The sequence below is a fragment of the Nansenia antarctica genome (genome assembly GCF_963989245.1).
Source record: "Nansenia antarctica genome assembly, chromosome: 2".
In the NCBI taxonomy this organism is placed as follows: domain Eukaryota; kingdom Metazoa; phylum Chordata; class Actinopteri; order Argentiniformes; family Microstomatidae; genus Nansenia; species Nansenia antarctica.
In genome coordinates this window covers 1,220,394-1,240,329 of record NC_137675.1, presented here as the reverse complement: position 1 = coordinate 1,240,329, position 19,936 = coordinate 1,220,394, and the positions used below count along the sequence as shown (strand labels likewise).

The 19,936-nt window shown below is 49.9% G+C and overlaps 1 protein-coding gene across 2 annotated transcripts in view; it reads right to left on the bottom strand.

The window, feature by feature from the left end:
- The window catches only part of LOC308176033 (xenotropic and polytropic retrovirus receptor 1 homolog), a gene marked incomplete at its 5' end in the record, with an annotated part of 41,259 nt that overhangs the window by 5,759 nt on the left and 15,564 nt on the right, over positions 1-19,936 (bottom strand). Inside the window, 12 exons of one of the 2 annotated variants that reach the window (XM_080550631.1) lie at positions 109-330; positions 927-1,066; positions 1,352-1,518; positions 2,942-3,133; positions 8,548-8,731; positions 11,295-11,474; positions 11,942-12,141; positions 12,358-12,439; positions 13,503-13,586; positions 15,780-15,929; positions 17,761-17,987; positions 19,521-19,622. In XM_080550631.1, coding sequence (XP_080406757.1) covers positions 109-330; positions 927-1,066; positions 1,352-1,518; positions 2,942-3,133; positions 8,548-8,731; positions 11,295-11,474; positions 11,942-12,141; positions 12,358-12,439; positions 13,503-13,586; positions 15,780-15,929; positions 17,761-17,987; positions 19,521-19,622 — 1,930 coding nt within the window. The remainder of the gene's footprint in view (positions 1-108; positions 331-926; positions 1,067-1,351; positions 1,519-2,941; positions 3,134-8,547; positions 8,732-11,294; positions 11,475-11,941; positions 12,142-12,357; positions 12,440-13,502; positions 13,587-15,779; positions 15,930-17,760; positions 17,988-19,520; positions 19,623-19,936) is intronic. The other variant, XM_080550632.1, reaches the window with a different exon arrangement.

Here is a 19,936-nt window from a genome sequence, read left to right as displayed (position 1 = left end):
AGTAGTGTATATAGTATAATAGTGTATATAGTATAGTAGTGTGTATATAGTATAGTAGGGTGTATATAGTATAGTAGTGTGTATATAGTATAGTAGGGTGTATCTTACTGTGAGGCCAGGCGGGGTCTGCGTAGGGACATGCTGTAGCTCCGCCTCCAGCTCCTCTTGCCCAGGCGGTTCCTGACCCCGTCCTCCTGGTCCATCATCTGCTCCAGCAGCGTCTGGTCGTCCGCGTTCAGCGGCGCCACGCTGATGTCACGCACCGCCCGGAACTCCCCGCAGTTATTCAGGTGCTCGTTCTCCAGACGGAAGAAGTTCCACACAAAACGCCTGAGGAGGGGGAGGAGGGGGGGAGGGAGGGAGGGAGGGTGGGAGAGGGAGGGAGGGAGGGAGGGAGGAGAGGGAGGGAGGGAGGGAGGGAGAGGAGGGGGGGGGATGGAGGTAAGACAGTGTGTCACTGTTACAGTATCGCACAGCATTTTCGCACAACCTGATATTACTTGAATCGGAGGACCCTAACCCAAGAATCTGACTCTTTGTATCTTTGTTTACGTACGATTCTGATTCTTAAAGCCAGCGGCTCCACCTAGTGGTGGCTGCTGTTACTGTCCTCTCTGTTCTCGGTGTGTGTGTGTGTGTGTGTGTGTGTGTGTGTGTGTGAGGGTGTGTGTAGTACCTGAACACCTCCAGGGGGGGGGCAGGGTGTGTGTGTGCGTGTAGTACCTGAACACCTCCAGGGGGGGGCAGGGTGTGTGTGTGTGTGTGTGTGTGTAGTACCTGAACACCTCCAGGGGGGGGCAGGGTGTGTGTGTGTGTGTGTAGTACCTGAACACCTCCGGGGGGGGCAGGGTGTGTGTGTGTGTGTGTGTAGTACCTGAACACCTCCAGGGGGGGGCAGGGTGTGTGTGTGTGTGTGTGTGTAGTACCTGAACACCTCCAGGGGGGGCAGCACGGTGGACAGGATGTCCCCAGCGGAGGCGAAGCCGCCCAGGGAGGAGAGGGACAGAGGCAGCGTCCAGGAGAACCTCAGCAGCACGTCCTCCAGGATGGCACAGTAGTAGTACGCCTGGATACACACACACACACACACACACACACACACACACACACACACACACACACACACACACACACACACACACAAACACTCACACAGAGACACACGCACAAGTAGACACAGACACACGCACACACACACACACACATTATCATCATCATCATCATCATCATCATCATCATCACAATGTCCAGTATTGAGAGATACATGAGAGATGGCTTATCATGAGAACCAGCTGGACATTCTTCATGTATGTGTGTGTGTGTGTGTGTGTGTGTGTGTGTGTGTGTGTACCTTCTGGGGGTAGACGATCTCTTCCCTGAGGAAGGTGTTCTCCCCTGCGTTGCGGTCCAGGAGACCCCAGTCCATCTTCAGGTCCCAGACCAGCGTGTAGCAGGAGCTCACCAGGGAGCAGCCAATCAGCAGGTAGAAGAAGATGGTGGCGTCGGCATGTTTGGCATCTGGGGGGGGGGTGTGCGTAGAGGGGAGGGGAGGGGAGGGGAGGGGGGGGAGGGGAGGGGAGGGGGGGGAGGGGAGGGGAGGGGAGAGCGTAGAGGGGAGGGGAGGGGAGGGGAGGGGAGAGCGTAGAGGGGAGGGGAGGGGAGAGCGTAGAGGGGAGGGGAGGGGAGAGCGTAGAGGGGAGGGGAGGGGAGAGCGTAGAGGGGAGGGGAGGGGAGGGGAGGGGAGAGCGTAGAGGGGAGGGGAGGGGAGAGCGTAGAGGGGAGGGGAGAGCGTAGAGGGGAGGGGAGGGGAGGGGAGAGCGTAGAGGGGAGGGGAGGGGAGAGCGTAGAGGGGAGTGCGTAGAGGGGAGGGGAGGGGAGAGCGTAGAGGGGAGGGGAGAGCGTAGAGGGGAGGGGAGAGCGTAGAGGGGAGGGGAGTGCGTAGAGGGGAGGGGAGGGGAGAGCGTAGAGGGGAGGGGAGGGGAGAGCGTAGAGGGGAGGGGAGGGGAGAGCGTAGAGGGGAGGGGAGGGGAGGGGAGAGCGTAGAGGGGAGGGGAGTGCGTAGAGGGGAGGGGAGGGGAGAGCGTAGAGGGGAGGGGAGTGCGTAGAGGGGAGGGGAGGGGAGAGCGTAGAGGGGAGGGGAGGGGAGAGCGTAGAGGGGAGGGGAGGGGAGAGCGAAGAGGGGAGAGCGTAGAGGGGAGGGGAGGGGAGGGGAGAGGAAAAGAGGGGAGGGGAGGGGAGAGGAAAAGAGGGGAGGGGAGAGGAGAGGAAAAGAGGGGAGGGGAGTGCGTAGAGGGGAGAGGAGAGGAGGGGAGAGGAGAAGAGGGGAGGGGAGAGGAGAGGAGAAGAGGGGAGGGGAGAGGAAAAGAGGGGAGGGGAGAGGAGAGGAGAAGAGGGGAGGGGAGTGCGTAGAGGGGAGAGGAGAGGAGGGGAGAGGAGAAGAGGGGAGGGGAGAAGAGGGGAGGGGAGTGCGTAGAGGGGAGGGGAGGGGAGAAGAGAGGAGGTTTGATTTGATTTGATTTATTATGATCCCCATCAGCTACTCTTCCTGGCGTCCACACAGAAAATATACAAGAAACCATCATAGAAACACATCGTTAGCCTCGTGGCATAGTTGCCTAAGTCGTGCTTCACTTGTGGTCAGCCGAGCCATCTTTGTATGTAGTGTCAAAATGCCTCTGTCAAAGTGCAGTACCTCTGTGTGTGCTGTAGAGGGAGTAGAAGGTGTGTGTGAGGGTGCAGTACCTCTGTGTGTGCTGTAGAGTGAGTAGAAGGTGTGTGTGAGGGTGCAGTACCTCTGTTAGGGCTTTCACACCGGCAGTTCCGAACGCCGGTTCGCGTTCACCTCTGTTAGGGCTTTCACACCGGCGTTCGGAACTGCCGGTGTGAAAGCCCTATGTGTGTGCTGGAGAGGGAGTAGAAGGTGTGTGTGAGGGTGCAGTACCTCTGTGTGTGCTGTAGAGGGCGTAGAAGGTGACAGTGAAGAAGGTGGTGCTGTACTTCCCAGCGTTGGCCAGGTGGGGGAAGGCTCTCCTGGTGTCTCTGTAGCGTCTCAGACACTGGACGAACCTGCACCACGCCGGCAGGCACTGGATCACCGCCCGCACGCCGTAGGAGTAGGAGTGGCACACACCCTCTGGAACACACACACACACAGGTTTCATTTCAAACCTTTATTTAAAACTCGATAGGCACTGAGGTGACCCTCATTTACAGTGACGTCGAGTGTACAATAGAACAGTGAGCAAGGGCAAACAAACAGTGAGCAAGACAGGATTAAAATTTTAAAAAAGGAAAAAAAATAAAAATAAAAAATAAAAACAATTGCAATCGGTAGAATACAGTTTTTGCATCAGGAGTTTAAAGGTAGAGGCAGAGGGGAGGACCTCCAACCGGAGAGTTTGCTGCAGAGTGTTCCATGTATTAGGGGCATCAATAAAAAAGGCTGTTTTACCCAGTAGGTCTGAACGCGCATACGGAACCCGAAAAGAAAGCCAACTATTAGATCTGGTCACATAAGTACCAAGACTCCAGTCCAATAAAGATGAGATATAAGGAGGAAGCTTGCCACAGATGGCCTTGAAAACGAACAAGTTCCAGTGGTAACTGCGCCTCAGAGAAAGAGAGGGCCAGCCAACCTTGTCATAAAGTATGCAGTGGTGAGTGTCATAACTGTCCCCGGTAATAAACCTTAGAGCTGAGTGATAACTGAGTCCAATTGTTTCAATGTAGATGAAGCTGCATGCCTATAGATAACATCACCGTAATCTAATACGGACAGGAATACCGCCTCGACAACTCTCTTCCTACAAAGCAAGGGGAAGCTAGACCGATTATGGTAAAGAAAGCCCACCTTTTGCCGAAGTTTGGAGGCGAGGCTGTCGACATGCGTTTTGAATGATAGCTTCTCATCCAACCACAGCCCAAGATATTTGTAGTCGGTAACTCTCTCAATGGAGGAGCCGTCAACTGTGGATATAAGAAGCTTTGTAAGGTCCACATTTCTAGCCCTAGTAAACAACATGAATTTCGTTTTCTTCGAGTTGAGGACTAGCTTATGCCTCGAGAGGGCGTCTTGCAGTGAGTTAAAGGCTAGCTGCAAGTTGATAGTAGCAGCATGTGGGGAATCTGCTGTACTATAAAGAATGGTATCATCGGCATATAAATGAACGTGGCAACCGGTTAGCGAAGACACCAGTTCATTAATATAGATGGTAAAAAGTACAGGGCCCAGCACCGAACCTTGAGGGACACCCTTTGGAACCGTTATAAAATCTGAATTGCCAAGTGAAGATTTTATACACTGACGCCTGAGGGTAAGGTAGTCATGGAACCACGCACAAGCTCCTAAATCTAATCCAATATCGGATAGCTGTTCTAGGAGCAAGTGGTGATCGACCGTGTCAAATGCCTTCGAGAGGTCGACAAAGAGGGCCGCGCAGTGCTTCCTCTTGTCCAAGGCCGAGACTATGTCGTTAGTTACAAGTGTGATAGCAGAGATGGTACTATGGATAGGTCTGAAACCGGATTGATGGGGACTAAGAATTGAGTGGATTGATAGAAAGCGTTTCAATTGAGAATTGACCACGGTCTCAAGTGCTTTAGACAGGCATGGGAGAGTGGAGATCGGTCGATAGTTATCCGGATCAGCCCTATCACCCCCTTTGTGTAAAGGAATGACTCGCGCAGACTTCCAGACCAACGGAAATACACCAGAGGAAATGGAAAGATAAAAAATGTAAGTTAGCGGCACGCTGATAATTGGCGCAGCCAATTTTATGAAAAATGAGTCTAGTTTATCCTCACCAGAGGATGATTTGGGGTCAATAGTTTCTAAAACCTTGAGGACCTCCGCGGAAGTAAATGGTTGAAAGGTGAAAAGGGGGACACGGTCCACAAAGGCAGTATCATCAGAAACCACCATAGAGGGGTGTCCAGGGTACAACCTATCAAATAGGTGACCAGCTTCGGAGAAGTGTTTATTAAAAGCAAGGCGAATGTCGCTAGGATCAGAGATCACAGAGTCATTTACATGAATACTAAGGGGCAGAGCACTGGAAGGACGATTTTTAGTCAAATTAATTGCATTCCAGAATTTGGCATGGTTAGAGTATGAGGTGGTTATCAGATTCAGGAAATGATTTAGCCTTCCTTACAGCTGAAGTGCACTTGTTTCTGAGCTGCCTGAAGTACAGCCAGTGTTGGGGGACACCAGTACGTCTGGCACTATTTCTGTTATTAAAGAGGGTAGATAGCTCATGAGTAAACCAAGGTACTACTCTATTTTTTATCCTAGTGGTTTTAAAAGGGGCGTGCCTAGCCACAACGCAATTAAATGTACATATAAAGGATTCGAGAGCGTCCTCAATGACATCGAAAGAGCCCACGCAACCCCAGTCGCAGCCATCCAGCTCCCTCAGGAACAACTCTGCATCAAAGCGTTTGAAGTTCCTCTTGGTTATCACCTGAGATGTAGTCTTTTTTAACCTCACATCTCTCACACAGGCAACAGGACAATGATCACTGACTCCCAGGTCAAAGACACCACTAGTATATTTGCTAGCCTTATTTGTTAGAATTAAGTCTAATAATGTAGATTTCGAGTCATCGTTGAGGTTTGGTCTAGTTGGTTCTAAAATCAATTGTGAAAGGTTTATGCTGCAAGCAAGATCTTTAAGCTGCGAGGAAATATCACTCAGCCAGTTAATATTGAGATCACCCAGAACAAGTACTTCATTGTCAATATATTTTGAAAGCAGGTTAACTAGGGTGTCAGTGGCGTGGGAATCGGCAGAGGGAGGGCGCTAGATACCAACTACCGTCAGAGGGTCTGGGCCATGATGGATTTTCAGCGCCAGAAATTCAAAGCAGTCAGGAATTGAAATTGCATGTAAAATGGAAACTGAAATATGTGACTTAACATATATATACCAATACCACCCCCCCTGCCCAAACGATCCATTCTAAAGAGATTATAATCCTGAATATTCACATTCACATTCAATATTCAACATTCATCCTGAGCCAGGTTTCACCCAACACAACAATATCAGGGGAAGTTTGTTCTATTAATACAACCAAGTGATCAAGATTTTTACGCAAACTACGGATATTCCAGTGAATTGTACCAAGTCCTTTACGCATTTTAAAACTTGCCGGGGTAAGGGTAGGGAAATGGGTGACTGATTGATGTTGTGTGGTATGTTGTCTGTCTATATTAATTAGATTGCGCATGTTGACACCACGTAATAGTCTACGGTCCTGCGAGGCGCGCACCGGAACATTATAGACTACTGGGATATATTGATTACTACTGTTAAAACTGGCTGACCCTGGTGCCCCGCGGTGGTGTAGCGGTCTAAGCACTGGCCACTAGTGCAAGTTGCCCACCGGGGACTGGGATCGTATCCCAGCTCGCCAGATCCGGATATGGCTGGGGCACACACGGGGAGCGACATATTGGGCGGCCGCTCCCGAGGGCGGTATAGGAGTAGTTCCGGACAAGGATCCGTCGGGCAACAGCGCCCCCGTCTGGTGCTGGAGTAACGGTACTGGGCTCAAGGAGCCAGTCAGCTAGTCTGCCTGGCGCCCTCCTCTGGGACTGCCGGCCACGGGGTCGTGCGGCGGATCCTACGCAATAGGCAGGGGATAATTGGATGCTAGGTGGGTTCAATTGGCTACCAAATTGGGTGAAAAAGGGGATAAAATCAGAAAAACAAATAAAAAAATAAATAAAAAAACTGGCTGACCCCAGAGCCAGTTAGGTTAGACACACACACACCCACCCACTGGAACACACACACACACACACACACCCACTGGAACACACACACACACACACACACAGGTTAGACACACACACCTTCTGTCAGGAAGACACACAACACAGGTTAGACACACTCTGTCTCTGTGTGTGTGTGTGTGTGTGTGTGTGTGTGTGTGTGTGTGTGTGTGTGTGTGTGTGTGAAACACAAACATTTGGACACTTGTTGAGAGAAACAAAATCACAGCTGTTTAAAAAACCCATAAAATAAATATGTTGTTCCAATTCATATCTTTTAAGTTCTCATCCTTACATTAGAATTAGAGCAGTTAACAGTTTGATGGTATCATGTGGTAATGCTCTCTGAAATTAGCCCATGATAGAAGGTGATGGACGATTGAGTTTAACGATGAATTGAGTATCAAGGACCCCAATTGAAATAAGCCAGTGGCTTTCTTGGGTTTTTATCCTGTTAGTTGACCTTGTATGTAATATGTACTTTCATGTACCTACTTCTGCAAATCTTCTAATAAAGTTTTCAATCAATCAATCAATCAATGGACAGATTCATCCAATGCCAAGTATTTTTGAAAGTACCTGCCCTTTTCCAAACAGCTTCCAATGGAGCTTTCCTAGATGGTTGTGTGAAACAAACCATCTGAGTCAGGTTAGTAATGCTCCATCACATGTTTTAAATCTATTACACAGTGAATCTTAAACTGAAGCTTGACTTTAAAGCAACCCAACGTAAGTTTCATGTAGTTCTTTCACTCGTAACTCGGGCCGTGGGGGTGCTTGAGACGGGAGCCAATTTGTGCTCCTAAGTCCCCTGAAGACGTACAAACAAACTGCACGTTGATACGACCTTCCTAGCTGGAGATATGGCCGCAATATCTGTCAGAATAATCGCAATTAGATTTTTTCCCCCAAATCGTGCAGCCCTAGTGTGTGTGTACCTTGTGCTAGGCGGTAGTGTGCGTGTGTGTGTGTGTGTGTGTGTGTGTGTGTGTACCGTGTGCTAGGCTATAGTGTGTGTGTGTGTGTGTACCGTGTGCTAGGCGGTAGTGTGTGTGTGTGTGTGTGTGTGTGTACCGTGTGCTAGGCAGTAGTGTGTGTGTGTGTGTGTGTGTACCGTGTGCTAGGCGGTAGTGTGTGTGTGTGTGTGTGTGTGTGTGTGTGTGTGTGTGTGTACCGTGTGCTAGGCAGTAGTGTGTGTGTGTGTGTACCGTGTGCTAGGCGGTAGTGTGGGTGTGTGTGTGTGTGTGTGTGCTAGGCAGTAGTGTGTGTGTGTGTGTGTACCGTGTGCTAGGCAGTAGTGTGTATGTGTGTGTGTGTACCGTGTGCTAGGCAGTAGTGTGTGTGTGTGTGTGTGTGTGTGTGTGTATGTGTGTGTACTGTGAGCTAGGCGGTAGTGTGTGTGTGTGTGTGTGTGTGTGTGTGTGTGTGTACCGAGTGCTAGGCGGTAGTGTGCGTGTGTGTGTGTGTATGTGTGTGTGTACCGTGTGCTAGGCGGTAGTGTGCGTGTGTGTGTGTGTGTGTACCGTGTGCTAGGTAGTAGTGTGTGTGTGTGTGTGTGTGTGTGTACCGTGTGCTAGGCGGTACTGTGCGTGTGTGTGTGTGTACTGTGTGCTAGGCGGTACTGTGAGTGTGTGTGTGTGTGTGTGTGTGTACCGTGTGCTAGGCGGTAGTGTGCGTGTGTGTGTGTGTGTGTACCGTGAGCTAGGCGGTAGTGTGCGTGTGTGTGTGTGTGTGTGTGTGTGCGGTAGTGTGTGTGTGTGTGTGTGTACCGTGCGCTGGCCGGTACTGCGGGTGCTTGATCAGGCCGTCCGGCCGGGTCCAGTCCAGCTCAAAGCTGTAGAAGCAGACCAGGTACTCCAGGTCCATCAGCACCACCACCAGGCTGTTCAGCTGGTCCGCCAGCCAGAAGTCTGCAAACTCCACCCGGTGGAACGGGGCTGTCACTACACGGAACTGAGGGGGGGGGGGGGAGGGGGGGAGGGAGGGGAGAAGACAGAACAGGTAAGATGTTATATGACCAAATAGAGGTGTGCTGTTTTGCGCTCTCTCTGTCTCTCTCTCTGTCTTTGTCTCCCTCTCTCTCTCTCTACCTCTCTCTCTCTCTGTCTCTCTCTCTGTCTTTGTCTCTCTCTCTCTCTCTCTCTCTCTCCCTCTCTCTCTCTTTCTCTCTCTCTCTCTACCTCTCTCTCTCTCTGTCTTTGTCTTTGTCTCTCTCTCTCTCTCTCTCCCTCTCTCTCTCTTTCTCTCTCTCTCTCACCAAATCATGAGTCAAGATAAAAGACAAACAAAAGGAATGTGATGAACCAGTAGAATAACTAACTGATCTAACAGAGCTGTGTGTATATATATACAGGTGCAACTCAAAAAATTAGAATATCATGCAAAAGTTCATTTATTTCAGTAATTCAACTTAAAGGGTTAAACTTAGATATTATATAGACTCATTACATGCAAAGCGAGATATTTAAAGCCTTTATTTGTTATAAATTTGATGATGGCTTACAGCTTATGAAAACCCCAAATTCAATATCTCAGAAAATTAGAATATTGTGAAAAGGTTCAATATTGTAGGCTCAAGTGTTACACTCTAGTCAGCCAATTAATCCAAAACACCTGCAAAGGGTTCCTGAGCCTTTAAATGGTCTCTCAGTCTGGTTCAGTAGAATTCACAATCATGGGGAAGGCTGCTGACCTGACAGTGGTGCAGAAAACCATCATCGACACCCTCCACACGGAGGGAAAGCCTCAAAAGGTAATTGCGAAAGAAGTTGGATGTTCACAAAGTGCTGTATCAAAGCACATTAATAGAAAGTTAAGTGGAAGGAAAAAGTGTGGAAGAAAAAGGTGTACAAATAACAGGGATGACCGCAGCCTGGAGAGGATTGTCAGGAAAAGGCCATTCAAATGTGTGTGGGAGCTTCACAAGCAGTGGACTGAGGCTGGAGTTAGTGCATCAAGAGCCACCACACACAGACGGATCCTGGACATGGGCTTCAAATGTAGCATTCCTCTTGTAAAGCCGCTCCTGAACAACAAACAACGTCAGAAGCGTCTGACCTGGGCTAAAGAAAAAAAGAACTGGTCTGTTGCTCAGTGGTCCAAAGTTCTCTTCTCTGATGAGAGCAAATGTTGCCTCTCATTTGGAAACCAAGGTCCCAGAGTCTGGAGGAAGAACGGAGAGGCACACAACCCAAGACACTTGAAGTCCAGTGTGACGTTTCCACAGTCTGTGTTGATTTGGGGAGCCATGTCATCTGCTGGTGTTGGTCCACTGTGCTTTATTAAGTCTACAGTCAACGCAGCCGTCTACCAGGACATTTTAGAGCACTTCATGCTTCCTTCAGCAGACAAGCTTTATGGAGATGCTGACTTCATTTTCCAGCAGGACTTGGCACCATATGCATGATTATACTTTTCAGAGGGCTGACATTTCTGTATTTAAAATCATTTTCTTATTGATTTCATGTAATATTCTAATTTTCTGAGATATTGAATTTGGGGTTTTCATAAGCTGTAAGCCATAATCATCAAATTTATAACAAATAAAGGCTTTAAATATCTCGCTTTGCATGTAATGAGTCTATATAATATCTAAGTTTAACCCTTTAAGTTGAATTACTGAAATAAATGAACTTTTGCACGATATTCTAATTTTTTGAGTTGCACCTGTATATATATAGATAGATAGATAGATAGATAGATAGACTTTATTTGTCATTGCTACAGTACAGGTACCAAACAACGAAATTTAGGAGGGGAGGCTCCCCTGGTGTTTAAGAAAGGAAAAAGAAACACATTTTGGAAAAAGCATAGATGCATAAAATCACAAGAAGGTAAGGAGCTGGTTTACATCAATAGAGGCTATGTACACAATCCACTGTACTATACTGCACAGATAGTCAACTAGGGTTGTCATATTTCACAAGAAAGTATTTTTTCACATTATTTTAAAGTGTCACAGTTTGCAGGCTTGAAAATGTACATGTTTGTGCCTCAGCACTAGCTGCCATACAATCCGTCCGGACTGTCCTGGGCCCAGAACTTAGGCCTTTTCTGTGTTCAGGGCCTTGTACAGCTCCTCCAGAGAGGGGAGGGGGGCGCCGGTGATCCTCTGTGCTGTTCTCACGACTCTCTGTAGATCGCTTCTCTCCGCTGCCGTGCAGCTGTGGAACCAGTTGGAGATGCCGAAGGTGAGGATACTCTCCACTGCGCCGTGGTAGAAGGCCACCAGCATCTCCTTCTTGCTGTGTTGTTTCTTGAGGCATCTCAGGGTGTATAGCCGCTGTTGTGCCCTCTTGATGGTGCCTTTAGTGTTGTCCTTCCAGGCCAGGTCATCCCGCATGTTGTGTGTAGTATACAGGTAAATAAGAGCGTGGATATTGTGAGAACTGTATAAACATTATGTACTCTCTCCCTCCCTCCCTCTCCTCCCTTGTAGTAGCAGGTCTTGAAGGGGTCTACCTCCCTCCCTCTCCTCCCTCTCCTCCCTCCCTCCCTCCCTCCCCCTCCTCCTCACCAGTAGTTTGAGCAGCCAGAAGCGGGACTTGTAGTAGCAGGTCTTGAAGGGGTTGACCAGGAACAGGAAGAAGAAGCCGTAGAGGACCAGGGGGTTGGCCTGCATGGGCACGCGCAGAGACTCTGAGAACAGGCAGGCCAGCAGGCTGACGCACCACAGAACGCCCAGGAACCCTGCTATCTGTAGGGTCAGAGGTCAGGGTCAGGGTCAGGACAGGAACCCTGCTATCTGTAGGGTCAGAGGTCAGGGTCAGGACAGGAACCCTGCTATCTGTAGGGTCAGAGGTCAGGGTCAGGGTCAGGACAGGAACCCTGCTATCTGTAGGGTCAGAGGTCAGGGTCAGGGTTAAAGGTTAAAGGTCAGGTTCAGACCCATCTCAAACAGGTGCTGGTGGGACAGGTTGTTGTTAGGGTCAGGGGTTAAAGGTCAGGGGTTAAAGGTCAGACCCACCTCAAACAGGTGCAGGTGGGACAGGTTGTTGTTAGGGTCAGGGGTTAAAGGTCAGACCCACCTCAAACAGGTGCTGGTGGGACAGGTTGTTGTTAGGGTCAGGGGTTAAAGGTCAGGGGTTAAAGGTCAGACCTACCTCAAACAGGTGCTGGTGGGACAGGTTGTTGTTAGGGTCAGGGGTTAAAGGTCAGACCCACCTCAAACAGGTGCTGGTGGGACAGGTTGTTTCGGGGGTTGAGCTCGAAGATGAGGACGTGGTTGACGCCCGCCTGCCGCCAGCCGTACGTGTTGATGCCCAACAGGAACAGGAACTGGATCAGCAGGAAGCCGCCGCGGTAGATCCTCACCAGGGGCCACACATCTGCACTGTCCTCCAGGTCCCTCAGCACCACCGCACCTGGGGGGGGAGGAGGGGGGGAGGAGGGAGGAGGAGAGTTACGTTTAGAGAGGGAGGAGGAGGGTGTGTGTATGTGTGTGTGTCTCCTCTAGGTCCTTCAGCACCACCGCCCCTATTGGATGGGAGGAGGAGTGTTAGAGGGAGAGGATTAGAGAGGAGGGAGGGAGGGCGTGTGTGTGTGTGTGTGTGTGTGTGTGTGTGTGTGTGTGTACGTACCAGTGATGACCACAGTGGTCATGAGGACCAGGAACACGCCACAGTACAGCCCCACTCTGAAGGTGGTCCAGGCAGGGGCGGGCTGGGGGGGGAGACACACACGTCACACATCACACATCTACATTTAGCAGACAGGACATTTGTCTAAGTAAGTGAATCATCTATCCCAGGGTTCGACATTAACGCCGTTTTACTTGCCAACAACAGACGGCGCAGGCGCCAGACCAGACTAGATGATCGTGAGTGAAGATATTATCAAAGCGTACGGGTGATTGACAGGCGCGTACGCTTTGATAATATCTTCACTCCACGATCATCTAGTCTGGTCTGGCGCCTGCGCCGTCTGTTGTTCTTCCTGCACACAGGTAAACAGATCCAGGATCCAGCAGCGTAGTTGTGCTCGCGCTAACAAACCCTGCGAAAGTTTTACTGCTCCGGACAAGTAAAACAGCGTTAATGTGGAACCCTGGGATGTCAGAGGATGAACGAGTCCACACTCACACACTGATTCAGCAAAAAGGAATAAACTTGATTAAATACAACACTTTTAAACTTCCTAGGGGGGATAACGTTAGCGTCTTGACTCTGCCCAGCTGGGTTATCCATCTACATGAAGGTTCAGCGTCTTTGAGCCTCGGAAAAGCGCTATATAAATGTAATGAATTATTATTATTATTATTATTATTACTTATAAAGACACTCGTATAACATTTGGCTCGTGGGATATTCATTCTGCCGGGGCCTGTTGAGTTGAGTAAGGCGAGCGACAAATATCTCTCTGGACACGTTGCTTCTAAAACGGGCCTAGAATTCTCACTGTTTCCACACCAAAATAACCACTCTTAGATATCGACTGACTTGTATTTCACTTATTTTTCATGTAATAAATCACCAAGTTGATGGTTATAAATATGTGTTTATTATTAATAACAGATGCTAACTGCATATACACTATTGTTTCTAAGAAGAAAACATTGTGTGTTTTCAGCAGCAAGTGTAATGATCACATGAATTAACTAGGTACATGTACTCAATTTTGCATTGATTTGCATTGGGATATTTTGAACAGTTTAAAAAGTGTGTGTGTGTGTGTGTGTGTGTGTGTGTGTGTGTGTGTGTGTGTGTGTGTGTGTGTGTGTGTGTACCTGGGCAGCTCCCAGGGGGGGAACCCTCAGCCTCTTCATGGCCTTCTGTCTGTCTCCGCCCTCCAACTCTGCTGTGACCAGGGCCTGAGAGGGGGGAGGGAGAAAAGATCACATTGAACATTAATTGGAGGCAAAAACGTTGTAAGCAGGTTGTATTCCAGGCCTGGTAGTGTAGAGCAGTGTTTCTCAACCCTCTCCTCGGGGCGCCCCAGCCGCACCACATATTTGATCTGTTCCACCACCAGCTCACCTGATTCCACTAATCAAGTACAAAGCAATTATGGTTTGTACTTGATTAGTGGAATCAGGTGTGCTGGTGGTGGATCAGATCAAATATGTGGAGAGGCTGGGGCGCCCCGAGGAGAGGGTTGAGAAACACTGGTGTAGAGGTTAGAGGTCGGCTAGCTATCGGAAGGTCGCTGGTTGGATCCCCGCCTCAGGAGGGAGCTGCATGTGAGCTGGTGACTGGAGGGTTGCTGGCATCACATCTAAGGTGTATACCACTGCTGTCGTGCCCTTGAGCAAGGCACTTAACCCCAGTGTTTCCCCTAGGTTTGCTGCCTTGGGGGGGTGGCATGGACCCCCCCCCCCCAGGGGGTAAGACCCTGCGACATACCAGCGTCATGTCCAGGGGGTGTACTAACTTGTACATTAAGCCGCCTCACGCTACGGAAACAGGAGATAGGCTCCTGCCCTATGGGCCATTAGGCTCGAGAACCATCGGTTCTCAAGGCTACTTACAGTATATCTCAAAAGTGAGTACACCCTTTAGATTTTTGCAAATATTCTGTCATATCCTTTCAGGGGATAACACTATCTTAATGAAACTTTGATATAACTTAAAGTAGTCAGTGTGCTGCTTGAATAACAGTATAGATTTATTGTCCATTGAAAATTACTCTCCACACTTCACATAGCCAGACCTATCTCTCCACACTTCACATAGAAGTAAATTCGCATAAAACGCGTGCACGCGAAAACAAATATAATTTCTTAAATAGCGGTTAAGTCATTAAAGCCGAGCAGGTGATTTTATATAGAAGGTGATCAAATACCAATAATTATTGTTATGTACGACAGTATGTCATTGCAGCACTTTGTTGCACTTTACGACTTCACGTTCTGTTAGAGCTTTACGACTGTGTGTGTGTGTTGTCAGAATGAATGGCACTTGACAGTAAACGGATCTCAGTTTGTATACCTGTGTGGATCTACATTTATTAGCATAACACAAACATAATAAATTAGATAGAACAACCCTGTTCATTAATGTTCATTAATGCTTGAGTTCATGTTCATGTTCGCACTGTTACTGTGTTGTGTGCCAATGCACCCCTGTGATGCTGTGTGTGTTATTGAGACCGTTGGGAGAGAGAGCTCGGGTGAACTAAGAAAGTTGTGTATGAGATAGTTTACAATTAAACGCACAGATTACATGAGAGAAGCTATCTGTCATTATTTCAACCACTGTCCAAGTGGGGACGTTACAATACTTTCGTTTTAGAACGAAACGTTAGGCTAGCAGCGTTTAGCAGTCACCATTCTTGAGCAAAACATGATACAAACAAACATTAAAATACTCGTGTCGTCTCGATTTTTTGACGCATCATTTGAAAGCTTACCATCTGTAGTTTCAGACTATGTAAACAAACGAAAAATTACGTAAGCAAATGGTTATAGATACCACTTCTGCGCCGAATGTACCGCCACCGGCACAAATCCGCACCCGACATTGTAATTACCGTAATTTCTAAACGGTTTGTGCTATCGAAAAAAATCCAACTGTCCCTGAAAGCTGAGATGTTGCACTTCAACCAACATATAGGGTATTACGGTAAAATGTGACGTGAGGACATTCTCAGAGTCAGTTTACTCACAGTGATTGGCGGAGCGTTCAGGGACACATGCTTTTTTTCAGTTCTCCGGTCATAATAACTCGCTGCCTTTCTGCGCAGCCTGAATCAAAGTGGACTGTCTGAATCATTTGGTGGCGGAGCAAATTCCTTCGTGGCGGCCCGCCACCAATAAATGCATATAGAGGAAACACTGGTGTGTGTACCTCAGTCTCAGAGATGCTCTGTGTGTGTGTGTGTGTGTGTGAGTGTGTGTTTACCTCAGTCTCAGAGATGCTCTGTGTGTGTGTGTGTGTGTGTGTGTGTGTACCTCAGTCTCAGAGATCATCTGTGTGTGTGTGTGTGTGTGAGTGTGTGTTTACCTCAGTCTCAGAGATGATCTGTGTGTGTGTGTGTGTGTGTGTGTGTGTGTGTGTGTGTGTACCTCAGTCTCAGAGATGATCTGTGTGATCTTCTTGCAGGTGTAGAAGGGCGCCACCTCCACGTGAGCCACCCTCCAGTCAGCCCCGCGCGGAGTCTCCAGGATCTTATCATGCTTCTTCAGGATCTTCCTGAAGCCCGTAAAGTTCAGGTTCTAACAGACGAGGGGGGGGGGGCAGGGAGATAGACAGAGAGGGGGGAGAGAGAGAGGCAGAGAGACAGAGAGGGAGGGAGAGAGAGACAGAGAGGGAGAGAGAGAGACAGAGAGGGAGAGAGAGGGAGAAAGGGAGAGAGAGAGAGACAGAGAGGGAGAGAGAGAGAGACAGAGAGGGAGAGAGAGACAGAGAGGGAGAGAGGGAGGTAGACAGAGAGAGAGACAGAGAGGGAGAGAGAGGGAGAGACAGAGAGAGAGAGACAGAGAGAGAGACAGAGAGAGAGAGAGACAGAGAGGGAGAGACAGAGAGAGAGACAGAGAGGGAGAGACAGAGAGAGAGACAGAGAGGGAGAGACAGAGAGAGAGAGAGACAGAGAGAGAGACAGAGAGGGAGAGACAGAGAGAGAGAGAGACAGAGAGAGAGACAGAGAGGGAGAGACAGAGAGAGAGAGAGACAGAGAGAGAGACAGAGAGGGAGAGACAGAGACAGAGAGACAGAGAGACAGAGAGAGAGACAGAGAGAGAGAGACAGAGAGAGAGACAGAGAGGGAGAGACAGAGAGAGAGAGAGACAGAGAGAGAGACAGACAGAGAGAGAGAGAGATTGTTTGATTTAACACCTGTGATTTAAAAGGTTGACTTTTCTCTTCTAGGACCTGTAGTTGTACCAGAGGAGAGGAGTCGGGGTGGCCTGCTAGTTCTTTGATGTGGTAGTAAGTAGAGGTCAGGGTCTAGGGGTCAGGGTTAGGGTCTAGGGGTCAGGGTCTAGAGGTCAGGGTCTAGGGGTCAGGGTCTAGGGGTCAGGGTTAGGGTCTAGGGGTCAGGGTCTAGGGGTCAGGGTCTAGGGGTCAGGGTCTAGGGGTCAGGGTTAGGGGCTAGGGGTCAGGGTTAGGGTCTAGGGTCAGGGTCTAGGGGTCAGGGTCTAGGGGTCAGGGTCTAGGGGTCAGGGTTAGGGGCTAGGGGTCAGGGTCTAGGGGTCAGGGTCTAGGGGTCAGGGTTAGGGGCTAGGGGTCAGGGTCTAGGGGTCAGGGTTAGGGGCTAGGGGTCAGGGTCTAGAGGTCAGGGTTAGGGTCTAGGGGTCAGGGTCTAGGGGTCAGGGTCTAGGGGTCAGGGTTAGGGTCTAGGGGTCAGGGTCTAGGGGTCAGGGTCTAGGGGTCAGGGTCTAGGGGTCAGGGTTAGGGGCTAGGGGTCAGGGTCTAGAGGTCAGGGTCTAGGGGTCAGGGTTAGGGTCTAGGGGTCAGGGTCTAGGGGTCAGGGTCTAGGGGTCAGGGTCTAGGGGTCAGGGTCTAGGGGTCAGGGTCTAGGGGTCAGGGTCTAGGGGTCAGGGTCTAGGGGTCAGGGTCTAGGGGTCAGGGTCTAGGGGTCAGGGTTAGGGGCTAGGGGTCAGGGTCTAGGGGTCAGGGTCTAGGGGTCAGGGTCTAGGGGTCAGGGTTAGGGGCTAGGGGTCAGGGTTAGGGTCTAGGGTCAGGGTTAGGGGCTAGGGGTCAGGGGTGGTACCTGGTAGTTATTTGATGTGTGTAATATGTAGGGGTTAGGATATAGGGGTCAGGGTTAGGATATAGGGGTCAGGGTTAGGATCTAGGGGTCAGGATTAGGGTCAAGAGTCCAGGGTCTAGGGTCAGGGTTAGGGGCTAGTGTGTAGGGTCTAGGGCTAGTGTGTAGGGGTCAGGGTCTAGGGCTAGTGTGTAGGGGTCTGGGTCTAGGGCTAGTGTGTAGGGTCTAGAGGTCAGGGTCTAGGGGTCAGGGGTCGTACCTGGTAGTTCTGCAGGTAGAACTCGCTGAAGGCCAGCTGGCAGGGCTAGTGTCTAGGGTCTAGGGGTCAGGGGTCGTACCTGGTAGTTCTGCAGCAGGATGAGGGAGAGGTAGAACTCGCTGAAGGCCAGCTGCAGGTCTTTGATGTTGCGGTGTTTGCATCTCTCCTGCTGGGACAGGTGGAACACGGCCTTGCGCCTCCTCCTCCTCAGGCCCTGGGCAGAGCTGCTCTCCCTCTGGGCGTCCAGGGACGACTGCAGCTCATTCTGCAGCGTGGCGAACCTCCGCTGGGCCTCCGCCAGCTTCTCTGTAAGGGGGAGGGAGGAGGGGGGGGGGGGGGGGGGGAGGGGGAGGAGGGAGGAGGGAGGGAGGGAGAGGGAGGAGTGGGGGAGATTAAAGGCGTCTTCTAAATGCCAAACATGTAAAATGTTCTGTGTTGTGTTTAGAAGAATTTAGCCATTTAGCAGACTTTTAATCCAAAGCGATTTACTCAAGGACACACTAGTGGTGGTGTTCCCAGGTCTTACTCAAGGACACACTAGTGTTGGTGTTCCCAGGTCTTACTCAAGGACACACTAGTGTTGGTGTTCCCAGGTCTTACTCAAGGACACACTAGTGGTGGTGTTCCCAGGTCTTACTCAAGTACACACTAGTGGTGGTGTTCCCAGGTCTTACTCAATGATACACTAGTGGTGGTGTTCCCAGGTCTTACTCAAGGATACACTAGTGTTGGTGTTCCCAGGTCTTACTCAAGGATACACTAGTGGTGGTGCTTCCAGGTCTTACTCAAGGACACACTAGTGGTGGTGTTCCCAGGTCTTACTCAAGGACACACTAGTGGTGGTGTTCCCAGGTCTTACTCAAGGATACACTAGTGGTGGTGTTCCCAGGTCTTACTCAAGGATACACTAGTGGTGGTGTTCCCAGGTCTTACTCAAGGATACACTAGTGGTGGTGTTCCCAGGTCTTACTCAAGGATACACTAGTGTTGGTGTTCCCAGGTCTTACTCAAGGATACACTAGTGGTGGTGCTTCCAGGTCTTACTCAAGGACACACTAGTGGTGGTGTTCCCAGGTCTTACTCAAGGATACACTAGTGGTGGTGTTCCCAGGTCTTACTCAAGGATACACTAGTGTTGGTGTTCCCAGGTCTTACTCAAGGATACACTAGTGGTGGTGCTTCCAGGTCTTACTCAAGGACACACTAGTGGTGGTGTTCCCAGGTCTTACTCAAGGACACACTAGTGGTGGTGTTCCCAGGTCTTACTCAAGGATACACTAGTGGTGGTGTTCCCAGGTCTTACTCAAGGATACACTAGTGGTGGTGTTCCCAGGTCTTACTCAAGGATACACTAGTGGTGGTGTTCCCAGGTCTTACTCAAGGATACACTAGTGGTGGTGTTCCCAGGTCTTACTCAAGGATACACTAGTGGTGGTGTTCCCAGGTCTTACTCAAGGACACACTAGTGGTGGTGTTCCCAGGTCTTACTCAAGGACACACTAGTGGTGGTGTTCCCAGGTGGGATTTGAACTCACAACCTTCCGATCACCACCTGTCCAACTCACTATCCACTAGACCACCACTACCCCTGTGTTTATGCTAGGTTGTGTGTTAGCTGTGGGGCTAAGGCTAGGTTGTGTGTTAGCAGTGGGGCTAAGGCTAGGTTGTGTGTTAGCAGTGGGGCTAAGGCTAGGTTGTGTGTTAGCAGTGGGGCTAAGGCTAGGTTGTGTGTTAGCAGTGGGGCTAAGGCTAGGTTGTGTGTTAGTGGTGGTGTTTATGCTAGGTTGTGTGTTAGCGGCAGGGCTAATGCTAGGTTGTGTGTTAGCGGTGGTTGTTTACCTGAGTAGAAGGTGTTGATCTTGGCCAGCTCCTTCTCACAGGTCTGGAAGAACTTCTCCTCAAACTTGGCGTAGTACCTCTTCACTGTGTCTTCATCTGTCACTGTAGGAGGGGGGGGGGGGGGGGGGAGGGGAGGGGGGGGGAGAGGAAGAACAAAGAGGGCAGGAAACAAGAGTGAAAAACAGATCATCCATCTCTCCTCTCCTCCATTTGAGCTGACAGATCTGACGTTAGACGCTGGACAGAGCTCTGTTACTGCCACCTGTGAGGCTAAGCAGACACAGACAGACAGACAGACAGACAGACAGACATAGGTCCCTAACAGACAGACAGACAGAGACAGACATAGGTCCCTAACAGACAGACAGACAGAGACAGACATAGGTCCCTAACAGACAGACAGACAGACAGAGACA